Here is a 24,876-nt window from a genome sequence, read left to right as displayed (position 1 = left end):
ATTCAAAGACAGAGTGATAGGGTGTTCTATCTTCTCTGCCTACCCCTGTAGTGAAACGGCGTGATGGAAGATTTATATTTGTCTTTTTCAGGCTTATTTATTTCTGTAGGGATTTTCACAGTTACGGGTTTTCACCCTCTGTACACAATATTACTAAACAAGGGATCGGCAAGGCGAGAGTGAAGCTAGTGACAACATACCTTGGTGGCGGAGAGAGTGATACGCTGCAGCTCTGACGAAGAGTGGAGATACAGGGCTTCCCCGTACTTGGAGAAGGTGAGGCTCGAGATACCACTGGAATACATAATAATATTACCATTACAACAATACCCCGTGGAATGGGGCGACTTTAGAAGCATGAGGTGTTTTTGATCAAAATTACTATTAATTGGTTAAGTTGCGACTATTGTGTGAATGCACCGATAGATGTCAGTCCAGTGGACGGCACATCACGGGCAACCTGACCACGATGATAGCCTTGTATTATTTTTTTAAATTTAACATCTAGCTGCACTCAAATTTAGGCCTTACTTCGAATAAGTCTACCGCCTCTGTATTCATTATTGAGTATATAGATATTATATTATTTTAATTTTAATCTAGAAGCTCAAAGCTAAAAAAATAAGTATGCTTAAATTAAAGAGTTAGTTAGTTAAGTTAAGGCGTATTTTAATTTTTCCAAAAAAATGTTTCTATGAGTTTAGGTTGAATCTGGTTTTCCCCAGATCGAGACTGAGGTCTCGAAGTCTAGCATCTTGTTTTAGTTTAAATATGGAATCGTTAAAGTGACTGTTGAGTATTTTATGTCTCTATATATTATGAGATAATAAAGCCACCTTCTTATTCGCTATATTGGCAACGAAGATAAACTCTACAAGTAAAAATATATACTTAAACAAAAAGGCAGACTAATATTTTTTAAATAAAAATAATCTATGAAGCGGGGAAAGAATTTGAAAAGAATCTGTTTTCTTTGAAAGAGTTTTTGATCGATATAAGAAGTGGAATATTTCAGTGCTGGTATTTTGAATGCTTTCATGGGAGTAGAGAACGCTCAAAATCGCATTCCCGGCGATGGTAAGAGCGCACTCACTTGATGTCCTCCCTGCGCACGGCGGCCGCGTTGAGCTGCCTCCTGAGGTCGGGCACGCTCAGCACGAGACAGTCTCCCAGGTTGGTGAGACACACGAGGCAGCACTCCGAATGAGTCACGCTCTTGGTCCCCTCCATCGTCACGCACGAAAAGTGCGCGAAGCCCGTTCTCCGCACCTTTAGAACCACATAAAATATGCAATTTGTGAAGATAAATCAGCAGTCATTTCTTGAAATTTATATTTTCAAGGTTAATTCTCCCAAATTATAATACACTGGAAACTATTTTTACATGGTTCTGAAATAACGTGGCACAAAAAAGAATTTTAAAAATTTGGAGCATTAATTTTTTAACCGGGTTGTGGTCCCGGAGTAGTATTGTGAACTCACGGGCTGAAGGTCCGAGGGTCAAATCCCACTGTACCACAAATCGATTTCCGTTTTTCCAGCACAAGTTATTTATGATTATTAGGAAAGGGTCTGAAAATTTAAATACTTGAATAAATAATAGAAATCAAGTATTTCTATTTTTCTTTTAAATAAATTAATAATGCGTAAAAGTACCATTAGTTTTTGGGATTCCCTACATAACTTCTTTACTTACTAGGTGTAGAGGTATGCACAAAGGAAGAGTGATATTGAATAATTTCTTATAATATTTTGCTGATGCGTTATATATTTTATTATAATAATAAAATTTTTAAACAAGGAACTTATCTACCATTGTTCTTTTCTTAGTGTACTTTTTTTTACATGGTATTGTGTGAAATGCATTTATTGTGTAAAGAGAACAAAAAATAGTTATCTTTTAAAAAGTACAAGAGAAAGATGTTTAATAAAGACTTGACTAATTTGAATACAGGTTTTCAATATTCTAGCGAGAATTTTTCATTAATAATTATGAACTGACTTACCCTGGATCCTTCGTGAGCCGTGAGCTTATACTTGCAGTACGGCTTGAGGGAAGGGAGGGAGAAGATCTTGAACTGTTCTTCGGAGGCGATGATGACCCGGTGCGGCTGCGTCGAGTCGGGCAGCGGCGCCACTCCTCGCTCCACCTGGGGGCCAGAACCGCACGGTCGATACATGTCGGGAGTGAGAGAACATAATGTAGACGGAGAGGGGAAGCGGGTCGGGCGCTTACCTCGAGGGGTTCCGGTAGAGGAACGGAGGCTCCGTCCAGAACTGTGATACCGATAACGGGGGCGCGATGTTTCAGTTGGATTTCTTTAGCCAGTTGGCAACTCACCTGCGTAAGAAAAATACATGATTATTATTAGAAGGGGGTGCAGCTATCAGCTGATAAGCCCCAATCTTGTTGACCTAATATGTTCACTCGTTCCATAGGTCCAATTTATTTTCAAATGCATTAATGAACGGTGCTGTGACTAATTCTTGGCGAAAGGTTGCGAGGGGGTTTATTGATTTTTTTTAGAAGTTACTAATGAATGAACATCGAACGCATCTCAGATCGCTACAATCAACAAAAAACAAATCAGGTTGTGGTCCCGTGGCTAGTGTCTCGGACTCACGGCTCAAAGGTCCGTGGTTCGAATCCCACTCTACCCCAACTTGATTTCCATTTTCTAATAGTCAGTTATTTACAACTCGTTGAAAATGGCCGATAAAATTAAATATTTGGGTTAATTATAAGAATAAGTGCGCAAATATTTATTTTTACTAAAAAAAAAACTTAAAATATTTGTTGCAGTTACTAAAAAGATTACTTAACTTACAGTTTATTTTATTAGATAAAAAATTAGGAGCTGCTTGTTTAGACAAATTTTAAGGGAAGCATCGGTTTCATCTCAATCTATGGACGGACCAGACCGCGCATAGTTTATTTATTTATTTTATTTAATAAACGCCCAAGGGGCTCTTACAATATACAGTTAAAAGTACATAAAGCATTATAGAAAATAACATAAAATGAAATCATAACTATTACACTACACATGTAATTAATTCTAAAAAGAAAGAAAAGGGAAATAAAGTGAAGATGAGTGAGTAGAGAAACACATTAAAAAGAGGAGAACTGAGGGAATGGCCATTCGATGGATAGGATAGCTGATTTGATTGCAGCAGTAGTGGTGTGGAGCGAGTCCAATAGCTCAGCATAATTATTAGCAGTTCTGTGGATGCTCACTAGGGGAGGGGAGAATGGTGGGTGAAGTTTGTACTATTGTATTCACACTGGAACATGTGTTGGAGTCTTTTGATACATATATACGATTCGGACTGTATAGAAAGTCTCCGTAACAGTAATAACAGACGTAGAATGGATACTCACAGCGTCCTCTAATCTCTTGGCTGCCGAAGGTATTGAGATGGTGAATACGTAAACTGTGCCGTTGTTGGTCCCCGCCCAGAGTGTGGGAACTGTGTTTTGAACTGCAAACAGATATTACACATGACGTAGCGATCGACAATCGTATTTACTTTGTCAGAACAAAGGTCCCGCATTGCAGTGTGAAAATAATAAAAACCAGATAAATTCATACAATAAGGAAGTCCGGTGCTACGGTAAAGTTTCTCAAAAATGTATTTAAAGAATTAACTACTTTACAACATCACATGTTTATTGTTGTGGCAACTGGCAACAAAATTCCTGTTTCAAGGGAGGCCATGTTTTTTATGTTTAGTGGGTATAAATTATAATTGCACGGGGTTCAACTTTTAAACGACATAAAACAAATATAAGCCGTCATTCTTACAAGCGAATCCAATTATGTCAAACGATGTCATAAAAAGCCTGCAAGTCAGCGGTTCGTGCAACAAACATCAGTTAAACCCATGTTTGTTTTACTTCTTATCAGTTATGTTTTGATCACTCGCTGACCGGAACTCGGGCGATGAAGTTTCAGTGGGGATTTTCAAAATTACAAAACTTTGAATAATCATAGCGATGACCAAAATACATTGTTATTTTGTTAGTAATAGTCCATTAATAAATAAAAATATATTTTAAAAACCACTGAACTTCCCCATTAAGGGAGGGAGAGGGTAATAATAATATGAAACAAATTCTGGTATATTAGGAGTGAGCTTCAAACCCCGCTCTACCACAAGTTGATTTTCATTTTCTAACAGTTATTTACAAGCCGGCCGGGCGCATCGCGCCTCCAGCGGGTCGAGGAATAGACCGGGTATCATAATGCGATGTTTCTCGCGGGGTTGTGTCTCACCGCTGATGAGGAATGTTCTGGCGAAGTGCAGGCAGCGGACCATGGAGCCGTTGGAGTCGTCGGCCGGGCGCGCCTCGATCTGGCGCTCCACGGGCCGCGCCTCCAGCGGGTTGAAGGACTCCGTGGCCGGCTCCTGGGGGGCCTTTTTCGGTGCCTCCTGGGACAGACAAATAAACAAATGTATAAATTTTTGCGACTACAATAAATTTATATTTCAATTTCCACAGCATGCTAAGAATATCAGAGATTCTGCGTGACCAGATCAGAAATGACTTTAGACGGGAAACTTGAAGATATAGTGCACGGGAGCTTAGTTTCAAATTAAGTTTAGATTCTAATTTAGTTTTTCTGAGTTATTTTGTCGAGTGAAATTAGAGTTAATGTAATTTGTATGGGTATTTTTTTTTTCTTTATGAATCTTGAAGTAAACAAATATATTCTTGTGTGCTCTACATATATTTCATTTATAAGTTGTTAAACACATATTTCTTAACAGTTTGAATCAAATGAAGGAATTTTGAATTTTTTTCATTAACAATGAAATACCTCTTATTCCAAAATGGGAGTCAATTTTTTTTTTCTCTGGTATTGTGACCAAGTTCATGTTGCTTTGTTATTTTTTTTTCCAAAATTCTGTTTATTTTTAAATTAATAATGTGAAACACAAATAGCATCGTATTTTAAAATGTTATTTGCACTGACGTATGATAAATAGACATGTTATTCCCTCGCATTTCAGATTGAGGAAATACTACGTTGTCTTCAAACACTTCAAATAAATCCCAATACACGTGCGAAGATGCTATTAAATGAATAATAATAGGGTTGCTGATACCTTCTTATCTGGTTCTGCATTGGGATTAGCTCTCCTCTGGGATCTCCCTTTCCTGAGGCGCCGGAAGGACTCGCGGAGGGATTTCTTGAAGGACTTTCTGCGGGATATCGGAGTGTCTCCGGCTCCCGTCAGATCTGCGGTGATTAAATTTTTATATTGTATATTAAAGGTAAACACTAACGTATCTCGAGACGTTTTTGAGCTGCTAGGATCTATCCCGAAGAATTCCAAGTTATGTGATGAATTGACTAATCTACACATTCTGGATATTGGGGCATAAAAACAAAAGTTGCTCATAGAAAATTTAATAAATAGCAGATTTTGACTTCTGGTGACACGGTTGGGAACGTGAAAAGAAATTGATGGCAACAGAGGTGGGACATCACGTACAGCATTAAGTATTTTGAAAATTCATTTAAAAATAATTTTAAGAAAAAACAAACAAACAAAACATCACGCCGTTTCAGGCCGAGAGCCCTGTGTCGAGTCGGGATACAAAATATGGTAAGTGGAAGCATACATATTATTATTCAAGAATACCAAAATAGGAATTACATAAACACACATTTTGGTCAACATCTGGACAACACGGTTGATAGTATATAAATCTACGCAATGTCTCCCAGCAGTCTCCCGCATACAGACCTCGCTTCCTCTGCATTCGTACATCTTCTGATGCACGCACAATGATTATTCTGACTATTGACATGTCCCTATTCAAGAATTTGTTGAATTTGGTCATGCCATGTCTTTTTCGATCTTCCTCGTTTTCTTCATCCATCAACATTCGCAATGTAAGTCCTTTTAGCCGTTCTTTCGTTGTCCATTCGCTCTACATGCACGAACCAACACAGAAAAGTGGCATAAATTGAGATAAGAAGATCAAGAAAACGGATACATTTTTTTTTTAGTTCAAAGACAATTGACTGTAAAATTAGTCATAATAGGGTAATTATTAGCTTATCTGAGAATTCTGTGTGAAAAAGTTTTTAGTAAAACTAAGGACTAAAATACTCTTATGGCCGAACGGCCCTACGGCCGGTCTGGTCTACACCAGTGACGGTTAAACTGTGACACACCGAAACATTTTGGGTGACACGCGTCATTTACGGACGATCTTCGCCCAAGAACGAGGGATTCGCTTCCTTCATTTACTAAGATAAATTCTTTTCTCTTTCATTTTATTAGGGCTGCAAAAATTATTAATATTTCTAATTGTGACAAAACACCCTAATCGAGTTGGGTTTTATCAGAATTTTAACATGCCGAGCTTAAAAGGTTACTCATCACTATTGCTATTAAACTATTGCATGATCTATATGATTGGAAATCCAAACACATTTTTTAAAAATACATTTTCTTCATTGGATAACATCCTTATTATTTGAACATGGTAGTAAATAAAGCGAAACGCATTTTGAGTGTAGAGCTTACCGTTGGGGTTGAGCGTGCAGCGGTGCAAGACGGGGGCGTTTCTCTTGTAGTCGTAGAGCGCCAGGCCGTGCGCCGTGCCGGCCGCCAGGAGACCCCACTCGGCCTGCAGGGACACCCACGTCACGGCGGCCGGGGGCAGCAGCTGCACTACGCTGGAGGCCTGCGCAGGTAATCAATCCCCTTATATAATGTGCATTACTGAATCGACTTCCTCGCGATCAAAGGTTACAAACTCTCAGTCAAAATGGGAAAGGAGTGACGTTGGATTATGGGCAAGCGGTTTTCGCTATTGCGCCTTTCTCATTCTAACATAGCGTTGCTTCCCTTAAAAGCGAGTTAGGGAATTAAGTAGTACCTCTTTGGTAACTACTTTCTCCAGTAATACATGTAATGAAGCAACCGATACCGTACCGAACAAGGCTTAATAAATATCGTATTGTAGATTCTATTTGTCCGGGGTCCGGAGAAAACGGAACGAGAAGCTATTGATATAATAATTTACCTGAAAGCCCGGAGCCATGCTGATTTGTCCGGAGCGAAGGTTGAGATGGTCATGCCCCTTCCACACAAAGCTATCTCTGTCTGACACGATGTTCATCGTGACATACTAAAACAACAACAAAATGGCTCTATATAAGTTATCCATAAAAATAATAAGAGATATATTATTTATACTTTTACATTGTTTGTATTCTTTTTCTTATACAGAATAATGTTCCCTCACTGGGGTGTCCCGAGGGAAACATACAAATACATAACAGATTATAAGTTCAAGGGAATTTAATGCAACAGTCCCTAATAATAAATTAATTCATATTCTTGCGACTCATTTGAATTTTGTCAGCAAAGCTCACAAGAGATAATTTATTATTCGTCTAAAAAAAGACATCGTACACCTGCGTGGTAAGTAGGTACATATAATAATAAAATGGTTAATAAGTAAAAAAAGTCAGTACATTTTGAAAGCAGATTTTAACAGCTTACAAAACTTTTTAACTTGTAGTTTTATAGTACTATATTATCCCTTAAGCTTACCGGCGTCAAATTATGGAGACAGTAATAAGCTGCTACCGGAAGAAATACAGTCGCTATTGTGGACAATAGGGCCCGCATTGATTATGACCATTATTGTATTGATTAGAGTGATTCTTTGTGTCTGTCACCTCTGCATGTGACAAATGACTCATAAAAGGTTTAACCTTAGTTACCTTGACTTCCCTGGTGACGGCCTCTACGCCCAGCGTGGCCACGAGCACGTGCCCCGCGGTGCCGGCCACCAGCAGCGTGCCGGTGAGCGGGCACATGGCCAGCTTCTTGACCGCCAGGCGGGGGTCGTCGCTGTACGGGTCGAACACGCCGGCCTTGCGGAACGGGGGCCACTCCTCCTCCCCGTCCTCGTCCCCCCCGCTGAGGGGCGATTCGGCCCCTCCCTCCTCTCCGTCCTCGCCACTGAGTATGCAATATTCACTATCAACAACTGGCAGAGGAAGGGACTGCAGACAAGATGGGGGAAATAGCAACTGACCGTTTATACGACCTAACAATTTAGTAACCAAAAAAACATTATGTATCATCGGTGACACTGCAATACATGTTTACTGCGAGGAATTCATTGCAGGGACTGAGAGCCGTTACTTTTGAATTATTGCTTTTTTTACTATAAAAAATGATAGTTTTTCCGATACTATATGGGTATTTTTGGTTGTGTAAGTAATATATCTGTACCTTAAAGCTGAAATGCTGGAAATCACATTTGGTAAATTGTTTAGGAGAGCGGTTTGAAGTTGCAAAACTGTTTCAAATATATATCTCCGAGTAAAAACACAATTTATGGCTGTTTAATTTTTAATCTTTAGGCTTTTCATAAGAATATTTAAGAAAAAAAACATTTAAAATATGGACTATCAAATAACTTTGGGACTTCAATGTTTTTTGTTCGAACTGCCTGGCCCGCACCCTAATTCCTCCTCGGACATAAGTATAAAAGTAATGTAGAATATTGAATGAAAAACAATGTATTTATAAAACTTTCTTTAGGCAAAAACATTAAATTACGTGCCATTAATTAAAACATGAATTATTTATGAAAATAACAGGTAATTATAAATTTGATGCCATGATATTAATAGCAATAAAACGGTAATTGAAAGTCAACAGTATGTTCTAACGGCGGCCTCCGTGGTGTAGTGGTCAAGACGCTTGACTCACGCACGGAAGGTTCCAGGTTCGATTCCGGGTGAGAACACAAAAATTAAAATGTGATTTTTCTCAAGCCTGGGTGCTCTGTAATGTAATTCACCACTGTAATTAGGCTTCCTGGCCTGTTGTGGTGCAAAAAAAAAAAAATGTTAAAAAATGTTTAAAAAATCAATGAAATTAACGGCAAAAGAAATGACATATTGTTTAAGCGTGGTTTATTATGACAATAAGACTTAATCTTGCGCAAAATCCCTCACTGCGTCAGAGGTAATTTGTTGTTAAAAAAATTGTGGAATCTATTCGGTATCCACTGCATTAATACCAGCAAACCGTTGAATTTTGTTGAAAGCGCGAGTATTATTACTGCACTACAGTAGTACTGGTGTTTTAGAACAAGCTATTTCAGTTGTGGTATACCGGAGGACTCCGATGTTTTTAGCATGAATAGAATCTGAATTTAGGAACAAAATGACTTTCATAACTCAATTTTGCAAAAGACGTGACTTCCAGCCTTTCGCTTTAAGGTACATATATTAACAGGATGCTTTTTAGGTTCCCCTTTCAAAAAATTAAATTGATAGTTACCCAGCTACTATTAGTATTGCAGTACCACAGACGATATATTATGTTATGTACAAGTATGGCTAAAAGAAAGCATAACTAAAACAACATATTTTAGGATTTAACATATTGACAGTGACAGTATAATATGTTGCCATATAATTCACCTAATTTTACAGGAGAGTAAAAACATTTTCTCTCTTGTATCAATAATTAATAAATGACCCTGATTTATTTCTTGTTATCATCGGTTAGCATAGTTTTAATAGTTAATTTTAACAAAAAATATTATATTTTATTTATATATTATTCAATAATCAAAGTAATTGTAAATTGGGCGTGATTAGGATTATAATTATATTATATAGAAACTAAAATTGTAAAAACAGTCAATACAAATTTTCCATAGTGATGTAAGCTGTTGATTAAGTACCAAAATAAAAGCTATTTAAAAATTGATGCTTTTGCCAATGTCATGCTGAATTATTTTATAAACAAACTGGTTCGCAGTACGAAACCAGCAACCAGGCCCAACCGTCGGGGTCTCCAAGCAACATAAACATAAGTGAGTCTAACAGTTCCGAGCTCCCCTTTCTCGTTTAATAAAGAAGTTGCAAATAAATAAAAACACATATATGTATATATATAGTAATAATATTAAAGTAAATAATGATAAAATATAAAATAAAATAAATATAAATAAGGAATAAGAAAAGAATACGGTTATACAAAAATATTGTAGAACATTTTGCCAGTAACTTCCGCAAACTAAGTCATTCTCATATTTTTTATGGGTTTCGACATATTTATTTACGATCTATATGCGCCCAGAGGGCTTTTAAATGACAGGTATTAAAAGTCTTTATGGCATAACAAGTCATCATGTAAGTACTTATCTAATAAACAATGAAAAAGAAAAGAAAAAAAAAGTATCGAATGACAACACTTTATAGATATACATAAGTAAAGATAAAATACTGCGTGTCTTTGAAAAATTATAACAGTTTAAGGCAAAAAATTTAAGTTTACAGTATGTATTATTGATTATTATTTACTATAACTGTCGAGTCGATACGACTCCAAAACATTTCTCACAAAAAATATTTTATGTTTATTTTAACTTAATTTTAATTCCTTTTTACTTTATTATTATCTTAAACTGCAATTCTGTTGTTACTAATGTTTCCTATAAATAAACTCATAGGCAATACCGTATAAAGCAATATAATTTTCTTAAAATACTTTTATAAAAAAAACGAATTGGTATAATGATGTAATAACTTATATTTACATATAAGTTATTACATCATTACAATGGAATTCCATCAAGAATTGTCAATAAATAATTGAAATGAAAGAATTGGTATAAGATTACTCTATAATGCACAATTTAAGTTGCGAAACAGACAACGGGAAGAAATCAGATCAGACAGTTATGGGTACAGAATGCTACTAAATGAAAATGGTTGTAGAAATGCACATAATATGATTATCTATTACAATTAGGTTAATATAGCTACTTATCTACGTACACGGTACAAGGGCATGCAACTATACAACAAAGGGATTCTGATGCCACATACCTTGGGGAGATTCGCTTAAGGCCACTTTAGTTAGGGCAAGCCAAGACCAATCCGCGAGCATGTTAGTGGGAAATAGTCGGGTTAGGTTAGGTCATCCGCAAGCACTTATTCTAGTGTAGGCTCGGGTCGGGTTAGGTTAGGCGCGGTGGAAAGACTCGTTATTCGGGAAGGTTACAAACACCGATAATCGGTCGTGTTAGGTTGCAATGTTCACCCGATCGATGGACAAAAGCAATAAAGCATCTTGAAAGCCATATAATGTAATGTGAAAGCCAGAAAAAAATTATTCCGCACCTAAGCTTGAAGAGAATGGAGTTCATAGCTATAGCGAGCGAGATGCTTATATGGTTACGTTAGGTTGGGTGTTTTTTTGAGTTAGGTAACAATAAATATATATTGCGTAATAGACCAATGGAAAAACAGCAATAAAACTATATTTCAGATACTTCTTAGAATTCACGCCTAGCCATGTTTAAAACAATATCTTAGCATATAAATATTTACCGCAAAAACCAAATCAATGCTTTTGTGTCACATTTTTTTTATTTTTGATCATTCCAAATTATTTGGAAATGAATATAAAGTTATTGAAAATCGTTGTAGGGGAATTGTGTACTGTACAAAATATTAGAAATGCTCTTTTGACACATAAATATTTTTGCCATAAAACAAAGTGACTGCAGGAGCATTGATTGGTGAGGCATTTGATTCCAGAATTTGACCAACGTTGAGTTGTTGAACTTCCAAACATCAACAGATGGAAGATTTGAAGGAATATAGATGTTTAAATATGGGCGGAATGGTGAATGTTGCACAATGTGTAAAATGGCCAGTTAAACCAACCAATGACAGGTCATAAGCCCTGTAGATGCCTAGACTTCTATACTACCTTCTCTAAAATGTTCTGTATCTCTGTTTTAATATGTTAATATTAACAGCTCCCCAGGGAGTTGAATCTAGTTCTTGCCTACAAAAATTTGGACAAACTCAAAATATTGTCAATTGTCAAATGCACTGCAAAATGAAATTATTTGCATAGTTTACTGTTCAAAATCTATTCTCTGAAGAATCTCTTATTCTTAAAAAAAAATATAGTTCGCCTGTCAATATTATGTAAATTTAGCAGTGAACAACAACTGGAAAAAATTACATATTGAAATAACATTAAATGTTTTCAAATGCTATTGGGAGTATCATTATACATAGTTGCAGGAAGGGGACATAAATATATCATTCAGGATAATCTCGTGAACACATAAAGAGAACACGATGCCAAATGCGAGTTATTTTGTGCGAGTTTGGGGTATGTGATGTCACACTACATGCCCTGTGTTTTTTCACAATCTGAGAACATTGGAAACGTGAATATATATATTTTTTAAAGTAACTAACTAAAATAAATATAAAACATCTTTGTTTTCAACCACTCACTTTTTAATTTTTCTACCGACCGGTTTCAAAGCTACACAAGCCGTAACTAATGAATTGTATTTTATTTTTACAGTGATTTCCAAATATTACATCGATACATATGGAGCTAATAAATCAAGTCTTTTTGTCACGTTGTTCTTTTAATGACGATCTTTAAAACTAGACAGGAGTGGATGAAAGGACATATTGTTTATTTGGCTATTTATTATTTTTTTGATTTCCAAGTGATTATTATTATTATTATTTGTTATAGCAAGGCAGCCATTGCTGATACGCCTATATCTCGTGTACTGCTTTTTGTCAAGTGGTCTAATTTAAATATTTCATTTTCAACATGAAGAATGTGTGGGAAATCAATGTATGACAGGGTTACGAATGATGAAATCATTTGTATGCATCAGCATGATCAGATAAACCAAAATCTTAAGTCTAGTCATGTCAAAAGCAGACAGAACTGAAGGGCATGTATGACAAGATGTATGAATGTGGAAGAAGCTAAGAATATATGCCAGGATAGACGTGTGTGGCGGTCCATTCTCTCTGTCTATCCCTACGGTTAATGGCGTGATGGTAGTAGTAGTAACATAAAGAATTTTTAATCCAGTGTTATTCAAATTATGATTATTTTCCATCTATTCTATAAAATAAAGTAGGATAGAATTAATTAGTTAAGTATACCTTGATAAAGAAGCTTGTGTAGCTTCGAAACCGGTCGGTAGAAAAAAGTAAGTGGTTAAGAACAAGGTTGTTTTATATGAATTTTATTATAATGAATAACCACAGAGTTAGTGCTTCAAATATATATATTTTTTGAAGTAATTAACTGTTCATTAAAACGTTTACAACAAAAGGGGCAACGAAAGCAATAGTGTTGGATTCAATTATTAACATGGTTTACAAAATCACTTTTAATTGACAAAAAAAACATTTTCAGTATGAGCGAAACGGATAGGAAGACCCCGTGGTCTTTAAAACGAACTGACGCTATGCGGAGGGAGTGCTCTCACAGTCGGCGGTGCGGTGACGTGGCTCACCTGAACAGGCCGGCCGTGGCGAGCTTCAGCAGCGGCGCGAGCGTGACGCCGCGCGCGTCCCAGAAGGCCACGCCGCCGTCCTCGTGGCCGGTGAGCAGCAGCTGCTCCTGCTCGGGGAAGGCGGGCTTGGCGCACAGCAGCGCGCCCCCGCTCACGGGCCACTCGCCCTCGGCGTACAGCTGCTTGCTCTGCGCGCGACCTGGCGTGAGAAAACAGAGTTACCACAGATGAAAACGGAGTACAGGCGGCGACTTCACAAAAAGATCTCGGAGTTGTGATAACTTCAAAGCAGGAGACATATCAACTTCTTTTTATACCGATTTTAGAGAACGGAATATGGATGTCAAGGCATTTGCAGGGCTTAGTACCTGTCATTGGCTCTTTAGAGTGGACACTGGAAAAGCGGCATTCAAACCTCGGATTTCTGATCCATGAGTCGGCGACACTAGCCACGGATTTCAACATCGATATTTCATCAATTCATGATTTTTTGAGAAGTAAAAGAGCTTTTTGAGAAATGTGTTCGTCCACTCCTAGAGTATGACTACCAAATCTTAATTAATTTATTTATTCATGTAAAGATAAATATTAAATAATTATTATTATTAAAATTAATAACATATCCCTAACTCTGCGAGGCCAAGACCCCTGTGTTGAGTTGGGATACAACATAATGGAAAGTGGAAGCACGCATATTATTAAAGAATACTACAAATAAAAATTATAACATAAACATAAATTTCAATAAACATCGGGACAACACGCTTATTAGTACTATATATAAATCGATGCAACCAATCGGGACCTCAGTAGTCTCCTGCGATGGTCTCTTCCCTTAGACAAAATTAAAATTTGTACACTTCTTCCGAAAATGGCTTACGTTTTGGAAAACTTAATATGTTCATCCGGGACCACAAAAGAGAAATTTCTCTGAGCGAAAGTCGTTTCGTATGTGTGAAAAGAATGCTCTGACTCACCCGCCTGCACGACGGCCCGGTACACGTCGCGGTCCACGCCGGACAGCAGCTGCGTACAGGTGAGGGCCGAGGCGTGCAGCGACTGCAGGTAGGGCGCGCGCAGCATGGGCCAACCGGCGCGCACCAGGTCCAGCGCCACCAGCTCCTCCTCCAGCAGCACGAGCAATGCCGCCGCCGGCTGCTGCACGCCCTGCGGCAACAGGCGCGCGCCCGTCGTTGGACGCTCCTCCTCCGGGGCGTCCTCGTCGTCCTCCGCCGGGACGGGGGTCGTTGTGATGAAGTCTATTACCTGAAATTTGTACCGTCATATAAATAAAGGTCGTTGTGATGAAATCTATCACCTGCAATTTGTACCTTCATATTAATGAAGGTCTTCGTTATGAAGTCTATCATCTGCAATTTATAAAATCTATCATATAATTAAGGTCATTGTGATGAAGTATATCATATGCACATTATACCATCTAGAAATGGGAGTTATCGCGATATATACAGAGATCATTAAGGTGAAGTCTATCACCTTAAAATTACACCATCAAATAGACAGGGGTCATTGTGATAAAGTCTATCACATGCACATTATACCATCATATAAACAAAGGTCATTGCGATGAATATACAGAAGTCATTCAGATAAAATCTATCACTTGCAAATTATACCATCATTTAGACGGGGTCATTGTGGCAAAACCTACTTACTACATAAAATATTTACCATTAGATAATAATCCCAGCGTGGAAAAGATCCACCTCTCTCGGTAGGCTGTTCAACAGACCAATCTTTCTCCCTACAGGCATCAATGATTTGTGTTGCCTAGCTCATAAATAGTTGCTCAGTAAGTATAATTTTTACAATCCAAAATGTTGGGATTGTAAATTAACCCGTTTAGAAGTTTAAGGGCCATCATAAGCGAGGCAATGCTCCTTTTGGCCCGCAAACTTGTGATACCGAGCATAACTAAAACATAACATAACTAAAAGGAACAATGATGGATACTGCAATGGGTAGTATCTATACTCTATACATATATAGACGGTGGACTTTGTGAGGTATCTCTTGCAAATTACGTCATCAAATAGATAGGAGTCATTAACCGCAACTGATTAAGAGGCTTACCTTGCTGGTGAAATCAAAGCAGACGTGTTTGTCCCCCTGAACTACGGTCACTGTGTACTTGTCGGAGTATGAAGAGCGAGGCATTCCACCTGAAATCAGATTACACAGTTAGAGGAGTGACACATGAAGAAGATGAATCCAATAACTCGGGAAATAGAAACGACAAGATCACATCAGTAAAGAAAAGGGTGATATTTTTGTTTAAAAAAGACATTTCTCGGAGAAGCGGAGAAAAATACATTAATTAGAATAATAATGTCATCGGTCTTCTTCTTCTTTTTGTGGTGCCACTCCACGGTGGAGGTTGCCTACCATCGTGGCAATGTTAACTTTGTTCGCAGTCATTTTAAATAAGGATTCAGAGATACACTGGAATCAATTTCTCAGGTTTTTAAGCCAAGAGATACGCCCGCTTCCTACACTACGTTTCCCTTCAACTTTTCCTTGCAATATGACTCGGACAATTTCGTACTTCTCTCCCCGCATAAAATGTCCAAAGTAATATAGCTTTCTTTCTTAGTCAAAGTAAAATCTCCAAAATTTATCATTTTGAGATATAGGTTATGGCAGCAATTTTCAAAAACAAAATTTTCCTGCGAATGGTCATTTGAAAAAAATAGATATAATAATATAGACTAGAGATGGGCGTTTGAGTTGGTTAAAGAATAAGCAGTAACAGTTACCGTTTCACAAATTAAACTGTATTTAAATAGCAGTTCAGATCAGCGTAGGCTTAAAATCTGATACAAGCAACTGCTGGAACAGTTTTACAAAAATAATTCGACTGTTATTTAGACAAGTTTCACATTTTTTAAATTTTCATGGGTCGATCACGGTTTTCCAACTAAAAAACTGTTATATCCTGACTAATTTTTCAGTACATAAACAGTTAATTTTCTTATGATGCTGTTACAGCTATTATTGATCAATAACTGTTACTGATTAACTGTTTTTTTTACCAATTAATTGCTTAATTTTTATGAAACTGTTTGAGCTATTTTTAAGAAAATTGTTTTAAAATAACAGTTTAAAAAAGTTATAACCACCACTAATATAGACACGTTTTAAAATAACAGTTTTAATTATTTTTTTACTAACTCTTATGTAGACACGTTTTAAATAATAATAAAAAAAAAATATTTTTTTATATGAATTAAATGTATGTATTAAAAAAAATTTAAAAATCAAAAGATAAACGATAATTCAGTGAATTTTTACTATTACATTACGATGTGAAGTTTAATTTATTTGTAGATATTGTGATTTGAAAACTGATTTTTATTAAGTTAGGGGTTAAACCTTTATTGCATAGAACAAAAGCGTTCAAATTTTTGGTTTGGATAGTTTAACGACAAATGTGTAATTATCAACCTGAGTACCCAAGGCCCGTTGTATTATTGTATACTATAGCTAGCTTTGTGGTTGATACTCATAGAATGGTTTTTGTCCGTATGGGTGACCATTATTATTACTCGCAAAATGTTTAATTTGTAATTCAGATAAGCCCGAGTATTCAGTAGGCTAGCAACCGACAAACCTGCGAATATAGTGATACTCTCTCCCTTGTCGACGCTGGTCCTCTGCAGTATCTTGGTGATGGGCTTACAGGGGAAGGGGCCGTACAGCGTGGTGGGCTCCCTGAGGGTCCTCTCCCCGGGACTCAGGTCCCACGTCACGTACGACCCGTCGTTGTGTGAAGATGTGAACTCTTTGCCTGAGAAAAAATATTTATTCATCAACATAGACAAGATGTATGAATGTGGAAGAATATATGAATGTCTGCCAAGATAGACGTGTGTGGCGGTCCATTCTCTGTCTACCTTTACGGTGTAATTTAGTAATTTTTTTATAATTTAATAACCAAATAGTTTCGGCAAAACACTATGCCTTCTTCAGGCTTAATTACGAACTAACATGATATAAAATTATATTAACATTAAGTTTGTAATTAACCCTTAAGAAGGAAATAGTGTTTGGCCGAAACTAGTTGGTTATTAAATTATAAAAAATAAAGTTGTACATATAAAAAAGACAGAAGACAGACATACTAGAATTTCACTCCCTAGGGAGTTATTAAGATCTAAATGTATCGCGGGTCGTAAGCCCTGTAAATGCCGAGACTTCCATATTCCCTTCTCAAAAAAGTTTTCCCTCTCTGCTGCGATAAATTCGGAACAAACAAATTTTTTCGCTTACCGTTTTCATGCCAGCAGACGCTCTCGAGCTGCTGTCCGCACTGGAAGGTGTGCGTGGCACGCGCCGCCTTGCGGTCCCACACGACGAGTAAGCCGCGGGAGTAGCCGATGAGGAGCAGCTCCGGCCGGAGCGGATGCTCGCTCATGCACTCCACCGCTCCCGGGTTCAGTTTGTAGTCTTCCGGGCAGCTGTCAAAAAAGAAGGCTTTGGTGAACGAGGTGTTATAATTATAATTAGTACAGCGATTGTAAGATGAGTTAGCAAACATAACAAATATAACAAACATAACAAACAAACAAACAAACAAACAAACAAACAAACAAACAAACAAACAAACAAACAAACAAACAAACAAACAAACAAACAAACAAACAAACAAACAAACAAACAAACAGGATGTAAGTAGGATACTACCGAATATCAAATATGTGTTTCTTTAAAAAAAGTAACAGAATATATTTCCGTAATTTATTAGTAAAGAAACAAAGTCAAAGCTAGGTATCTTTTCTTAAAATTGTGCATTATAATCCGACTGCTTACAATAATAATATACAAGGATTGGTTTAATGAGCCACACGTTTAAAATATTTTTACGAATCTTGCACAACAGGCTTTAGAGAAAGATTGATATGCACATTAGCGAGAGGCAATTTGGTTTTTGCAGTAGTTTCGGCATGAGGGAGGCCTTTTTTTTTCATTCAAATGCTGACCCAAAAATGTCTTGACCAACAACGAGATGTCTATGTGTGTTTTATTGATTATCATAAGGCATTTGATAATAATGTGAGACACGGTAAGCTGTTAAACCTTCTGAACTAAATTGGGTTGGGTGGGAATGATATGAAGATTATCTATAGCAACTATTGGAATCAAACTGCACACGTCCGTATAAATGACATTAAAACTGATAACATACCATTGGCAAACAGGTTATTTTATTAACACTTAAGCTATAAAAAAATATAATTTATTTGTACCTACATAGTAGGTACATAATATAATGTAAGTTAAATATACTATAAATAGCTATTTTTTCTGTGGTTCTGTGTGATACAACAACTTTCATCTATGAAATCGACTCAAACGATGTAACTTCGTGGTATATTATATTGTGTAGCTATATTATCCATTAATTTAACACATAAAGTTTATAAAAAAAAACAATGAATTCAGTCAGTATTAGGTATTCTCTAGATTTGTTCTAGAAATAAATAATGCCGAAAACGGCCGCGTCGAGCGCACATGTGTTGCGAGTCGTGTGTCGAAAGTATCATTTCAAAGAAAAATAGTCCTTAAGAAATAATGTTTGAAATATGGTTTTCCAAATCGAGAATTTTTAAAGAATTTATGTAATCTGCATGTTTACTCTGGGAGAAAAAACCCGCCACTGAGTTTAATATGTTAAAAATATAGTACACTTATTTGTATGAAGAAATAAGCTGGAGTAATCGGCTAGTTCCTTGGCTCATTGTTGGCGCTGGGCGCGTTTTATCAATATTTTAATTGATATTTGGAGAAAAATACAAATAATGGCAATGTTTGTTTGTTTTTCTGTAAATAAAGTTACCGTAAAACATTGTTATGGACAGTAAAATATAATAGTAAGCTGTGCATAATCGCTTCTATACACGGTTCCCCCCTGTAACATACATATTATACTGAAAGGTGTAAGGCAGGATGCCGATGCTTTTAAACTTATATTGCTGATTCGTATTTAGAGGCCTTGCAAGATGTTGACGAAGGAATTAAAATAAATGGCGGGGAAATAAATAATATAAGATACGCTGATGATACTCCCGTTATAGCTGATACTGCTGATCATTCACAGCAACTTGTCAACGAGGTAAATAGTGCAGGTGAGGAATTCGGATTCAAAATGAGCGCTCTAAAAACCAAAGTTATGGTGGCCAGAAAACGGAGAGGCATTAACATCCGTCTCACGGACATATAGACGGTAGTGGGATAGAATAGGTTACCGGTTTTAAATGTTTAGGACGCTGGCTAAATGACAAGTGTAATCTGGATTCTGAAATAAAGACCGGAATTGAGACTGCGAGATCAACCGTTTATAAAATGCAGAAACTTTTGTGCAACCGAAACTGAGACGGAGCACAAGATGGAGAGCAATAAAAGCTTACGTATTGCCAGTGTTGCTGTATGGAGCGGAGGGTTGGACTCTCAAAGTCTCAACGATAAACAAAATTGTGGGTCTCCAAGCTTTGTTTTGCCAGAAGAATGCTTCGAATCTTACGGAGTGATCGTGTCTACAATGAAGAGGTTTTAAGCATCATGAACAAAGAGAGGGAGTTATTGACCACTGTCAAAAGAATAGAAGTCTCATACTCCTTAAGGAAAGATAGAGGGCAGGCGGGGGGGTATGGGACGAAAAAGAGGATCATTTAGACAGTGGTTCGGTTTGTCGGATGCAACAGCGATGATTGGACAGGGCCCAGGATCGTGATGAATTCAGAAAGATGGTCGCCGAACTCCGGTAGGAGCGGCAAAAGAAAAAACCCATAGTAAATCGTAAAACTCTACAAGTATATCTTAAATAAGTGCCCTCAGTAAATACAGTGAATTTCATTGAGCTCCATTTAATTAGCTCACCACTTTATGAACTTCTCGCAACAAACAGTAATCATCATTCAGTAATCGTAAGGGAAGATTTAAGGTACATTCCGGTAGGATCGGCAACCCTCGTTGTAACTCACTTCTGCATGACGACATCCTGGTAGATGATGTCCTCGGCCATGGAGAAGGTGTCGAGGTCGAGTAGGTAGATGTTGCCGCCTTCTGTGCCGAGCAGGACGCGGCGACCGGAAGCCTCCACGCACGCGCTCCACACGAGCTTTAGCTTGCCCTCGAGCGCCAGCGAGCGCGCGCACACCAGACCGCCCTCGGCCGCCTCCCACAGGTGCAGGCTGTTGTCGCCCAGCACCGAAACTAGCTTCCCGGTGCCTGGAAACACGATTATAATCATAACATTGGGGAACAATTCTGTGGCATTTAGGTAAAGGGATACAAGTCACTACTTGCTGATTATGCAGGGAAAAGCCATTTGAAGTTCCCTTTTTTACCAATTTATTTCTATAACATACAATTTTGGGTAATATCTTATCATAAAATAAACTTGAAATGCCTAAACTTGAGAACATTCACAAACCAAATTCATTTTAGACATTTACAGTTTAGCTAAGATACAATGAAAACGAGCATGCTTATGTTGAGTGACCTTAGCAGGCGCTACTTAGGGGCGATTTTGTGTTTTTTTTTTTTAAGGACATTATTAGAGGCTTGTCAGCAGGTGGGAAAGAGAGGATATGCAAGAAAGTTATGAAAAATAAACCACAAAACTTGTTTTTTTTTGCAACTGGCGGGAATCAAACCCGCAACGCCAGTTTCACAGTTGGCCATCTAACCAACTGCACAACGGCGCCTGTCGCTTTACGAGTGCTAATTAGTAGCGAGCACCAGAGTGATTCCGAAATATTCCGAATGGGAGACATATTTATGAGTGTTACCGAAGCATCCTTAAATGTATGACGCATTGGGTATTTAGGAATATGCGTCCAGGTCCATGGCTTGTAGAAATAAGAAAAATACAATAAGGAAGTTCATTACAGATAGTGTTTTTCTGGGTTATTATGCCGTGTTTGTGGGCTTTGTATTGCCGACGTTTCGGAGCACATTGCAGTGTCCATCTTCAGGGCTGAATGTATGAGTGTAGTTTTTAGTGTGTTTAATTGTGAGGAATTTGTACCGTGTCGCAGTCAGGCAATGTATGTGGTTAAGTGTGTGGAGTTTGTACCGTGGGCTTTGGAAGCACCGGGTACCATGAGGTTCGTAGTCATTGTTTTTTTTGTTTTTATTTGTTAGACTATTAAACTAAGCCAAAAGAATTTATTTTTTATTTTTATGTATCGTATTATCAGCACTATGATTTTTTTTAAATTTGTATTTATGACACCACTGCGCGCGCATGTGACATCTCAAGTTCTCTTGCGCTTCTTCTCGGTCAGTTATGTCGATTGGTCCGTTTATGGTATGTAAACCAGAAATCTTCCACAACTCTCTTATCATTGATTGATTTATACTAACTAGTGACACCGTACAAGGTAGTTTAAATATTTTTTCTTGTTCAAGAAACTTTGCTGTACAATTAAATGCTCTAATTTTTACAGCGCGTAAGAACACATTTTTTAAATTCAATTTCTCGTAGGGCTGAAGTTCCTCATCAAAGTGCCAACCCCGTTCCCAAAGCAGTTCTTATAAAGTCTTCACGGACCAGTGTCTTTCATCATGGAGCGGCCCAGTGAGGGGTCCCGGCCCGCGGCCTGCAGAGATAAGAAAGAAGGGTAACTTGCCGGGTACGAAGTGCAAGTGAGTGACGGGCGTGTCGGCCGTGGTGTGGTTGGCAGAGTACTCCACGCCAGGACGGCCGAGCAGGCGCAGGGCTCCGGTGGCGGTTCCCAGCGCCAGCAGCCGCAGTAGGGGGTCCCAGGCCATGGCCGACGGCTTGTTGGGGAACCCATGCTGGACGGTCTAGGGACAAAAAATAATTTTATCAATATAGATAATAAACAAAATGTTCAGACAGTGATAAACTTCAAACCTCGGTTGAGGGCCAAAAGGAGTATGGAATATTTTTTACCATTAATGTGATCCAAAATGCAACTTTTTAGACTCCTTTCACTTTGATGTCTAAAAAAATTTTGAAGTTCATACATCATCAACCCACTCTAATGTCCATACATAACAAAACTAAATATGGGTGAAAACACGAAAAAAAGGCCTTAGCTGTAGGCACAATTAAAAGACTTACAAGAATGTTGATTTCAAGATGTTTCCTTCATACTAAAGGTAATTATATAATAATTTATAAAGGTGCAGTTGGTGGCCGAATTGTTAGTTACAAGTGCAAAAATTACACAATGACCAGTTTGAAGCTGTATAACATTTGAAAAAAATGATAATGTATTATTTTAAACGTTTATTTTTCAACTCCCTAGGGAGGAAATCCAGCCAGTCTGCAAACATTTGGACACACTCAAAATATTGTTAAATTAACTAACTATAATAATTATAAAATATTCTTTATTAGACATTTGAAGACAAAAATCACATTAAAATATTTTTTTAAAAAGTAAAACAATTTGTAAAAAATATTTATATTTAGTAAGAAGAAGTATAAAAATTGGAAAATTGTTTTCAGGCGTTGCCTATTAGGTGAATTGGTTCAGCCGGATGAATCTCACCCACATAATAAAGGTTTCAGCTCTTTTACTTCACAAAAGGAAGAGTTGAGGAAATGTGGATGTTTAAACATAGGCAGAATGGTGAATGTTATAGAGTTGTGAAGTGGCCACTTAAACCATAACGACAGGTCATAATCCTAGACTTCCGTATTCCCTTTTCAAAAATGTTTTCCCTCTCTGTTGCAACAAATTTAGATCTAAATAACTCCCTAGGGAGAAAATCCAGCCTGTCTGCAAACATTTGGACATACTCAAAACATTGTTGTATACAACACATATTTAGATCTAAATTGGTGCATGTTATACAGTTGTGAAGTGGCCACTTAAACATGCCAGCGACAGGTCATAAGCCCTGTAGATGCCTAGACTTCTATATTACCTTCTCTAAGATGTTCTTCATCTCTGTTGTAATATTTAATTATTAATAGCTCCCCAGGGAATTGAATCCAGTCCTTGTCTACAAAAATTTGGACAAACTCAAAATATTGTTTAATTGTGTGGTTTAACAAATAAATGAATATGCAAAAAAATATTTTAAAATGTGGCGTTCTATCCTCTCTGCCTACCCTTACGGGGAAACGGCGTGATTTGTTTGTTTGTTTGTTTGTTTGAAGTTTAATGTTTGAATGATATTAACATAGTGAGATATTTACAACGCGTTGAAAGTGGCCCTCAAAATTAAGTATTTTGGTAAATCATAAGAACGCAAATATTTCTTTTTCTTTAAAAAATACAAACTCATTTTCAAAAATAGGAGTTAGATTATAACAAGTCTTGCAGCTACTGGGCGCATGAACTGTTGCAATTCTAGACCACCTTTGCCAAATTGAAGTAAAGTCATCTTGGAAAAAGCTTTCGTAAACAAATAATCCATGTCTCGAACATGAAAATAATATAAATCTATAAAAGTACATTAAGTTGAAGGTCACACTGGCAATGTGCGCTGGTGCGGGGTAAATGACACCATTTAATTTATTTTAAATCTTAAAATAGTGCACACATAATAAGTAAAGAGTCTTTCAAAATGCCGATCCAATCTCCATTTTTTAAATTCTCAGTGGTTTATTGGAAACTGGAGGTCCCGACTAGTGTATCTGGGAAGTATGTGTACTAGGGATAAAATGACTGAGAAAGATATTGAAAGGAGGGTGAGCGCCGGGAACAGAGTGAACGGTGCATTTAAATCAACCTCGGCAAATAAATGTTTGTCGCAAGAGGCAAAATAAGCAGTTCACAATGGAGTCCCGGTCCCGACCCTGATGTATGGGAGCGAAGTATGAACTCGGAAAAACAGGGATGAAAGTAGGCTGAATGCTGTCGAAATGCGATCTCTCAGGCGAATGTATGGTAAAACTATGTACGATAGATGCACAAATGTTGATATCCGTATATTACGTAAGGCTGAGATAGGCATTATCGATAAAATCCAGAAATGAGCTCTGCGCTGGTTTGGACATGTAGAGCGAATGGACAGCGAAAGAACGCCTAAGAATATTTTAAATGCGCATGTTGATGGATGCAGAAATAGAGAAAGACCGAGAAAGATGTGACGACAAGATAAGAGAGCATCGTAATCCAGCATCCCCGCTAGACACAACGGTGGATACAAGAATTGATTATTAATACATTAATAAGATATAAGTGTCGCAAAGATCGTCCTTGAACCTTCTCTATTTCAAGAATGCGGTTCGACTCAGATTATGCACAATAATACTCAATATGGTCCTGAAGCCGGACACAATATTATACAGTCTCACACGTCAGAAGGAGAGAAAATGTAAGCAGGACGCGGATTATCATGCGAGAAAACCGCGTCGTAAATAAAGACGCAGGCGTTGTCTCCACCGAAGATGCCGATGCGCAGCCTCGTGTCAATCTCACAAAATATTATAGATTCGACAGTTTATCTTACAAGAGCATCAGATACATATTATTATCTACATCTCGGGTAGGCTAACGTCCGCGGTACGAGCCACG

At 37.6% G+C, this 24,876-nt stretch overlaps 1 protein-coding gene across 4 annotated transcripts in view; it reads right to left on the bottom strand.

Annotated features, from left to right (window-relative positions):
• The window catches only part of l(2)gl (LLGL domain-containing protein l(2)gl), a 98,179-nt gene that overhangs the window by 7,474 nt on the left and 65,829 nt on the right, over positions 1–24,876 (bottom strand). For all 4 annotated transcript variants that reach the window (XM_088237758.1, XM_088237760.1, XM_088237759.1 and 1 more), the window contains exons 3-19: positions 22,009–22,186; positions 20,356–20,602; positions 17,645–17,832; positions 16,986–17,162; positions 15,449–15,537; positions 14,332–14,620; positions 13,355–13,553; positions 7,755–7,995; positions 7,049–7,153; positions 6,547–6,706; positions 5,113–5,246; positions 4,278–4,434; positions 3,383–3,483; positions 2,237–2,341; positions 2,007–2,150; positions 1,094–1,269; positions 201–294 (exon numbers count right to left, since the gene is read on the bottom strand). In XM_088237758.1, the coding sequence (XP_088093884.1) occupies positions 201–294; positions 1,094–1,269; positions 2,007–2,150; positions 2,237–2,341; positions 3,383–3,483; positions 4,278–4,434; positions 5,113–5,246; positions 6,547–6,706; positions 7,049–7,153; positions 7,755–7,995; positions 13,355–13,553; positions 14,332–14,620; positions 15,449–15,537; positions 16,986–17,162; positions 17,645–17,832; positions 20,356–20,602; positions 22,009–22,186 (2,784 nt within the window). The remainder of the gene's footprint in view (positions 1–200; positions 295–1,093; positions 1,270–2,006; positions 2,151–2,236; positions 2,342–3,382; positions 3,484–4,277; positions 4,435–5,112; positions 5,247–6,546; positions 6,707–7,048; positions 7,154–7,754; positions 7,996–13,354; positions 13,554–14,331; positions 14,621–15,448; positions 15,538–16,985; positions 17,163–17,644; positions 17,833–20,355; positions 20,603–22,008; positions 22,187–24,876) is intronic.

The sequence above is a fragment of the Micrasema longulum genome, unplaced genomic scaffold (assembly GCF_059751315.1).
Source record: "Micrasema longulum isolate JH-2025_06_02 unplaced genomic scaffold, ASM5975131v1 h1tg001779l, whole genome shotgun sequence".
In the NCBI taxonomy this organism is placed as follows: Eukaryota; Metazoa; Arthropoda; class Insecta; order Trichoptera; family Brachycentridae; genus Micrasema; species Micrasema longulum.
Note: the sequence above shows the minus strand (reverse complement) of the source record. Positions and strands in the feature narration are given on the sequence as shown.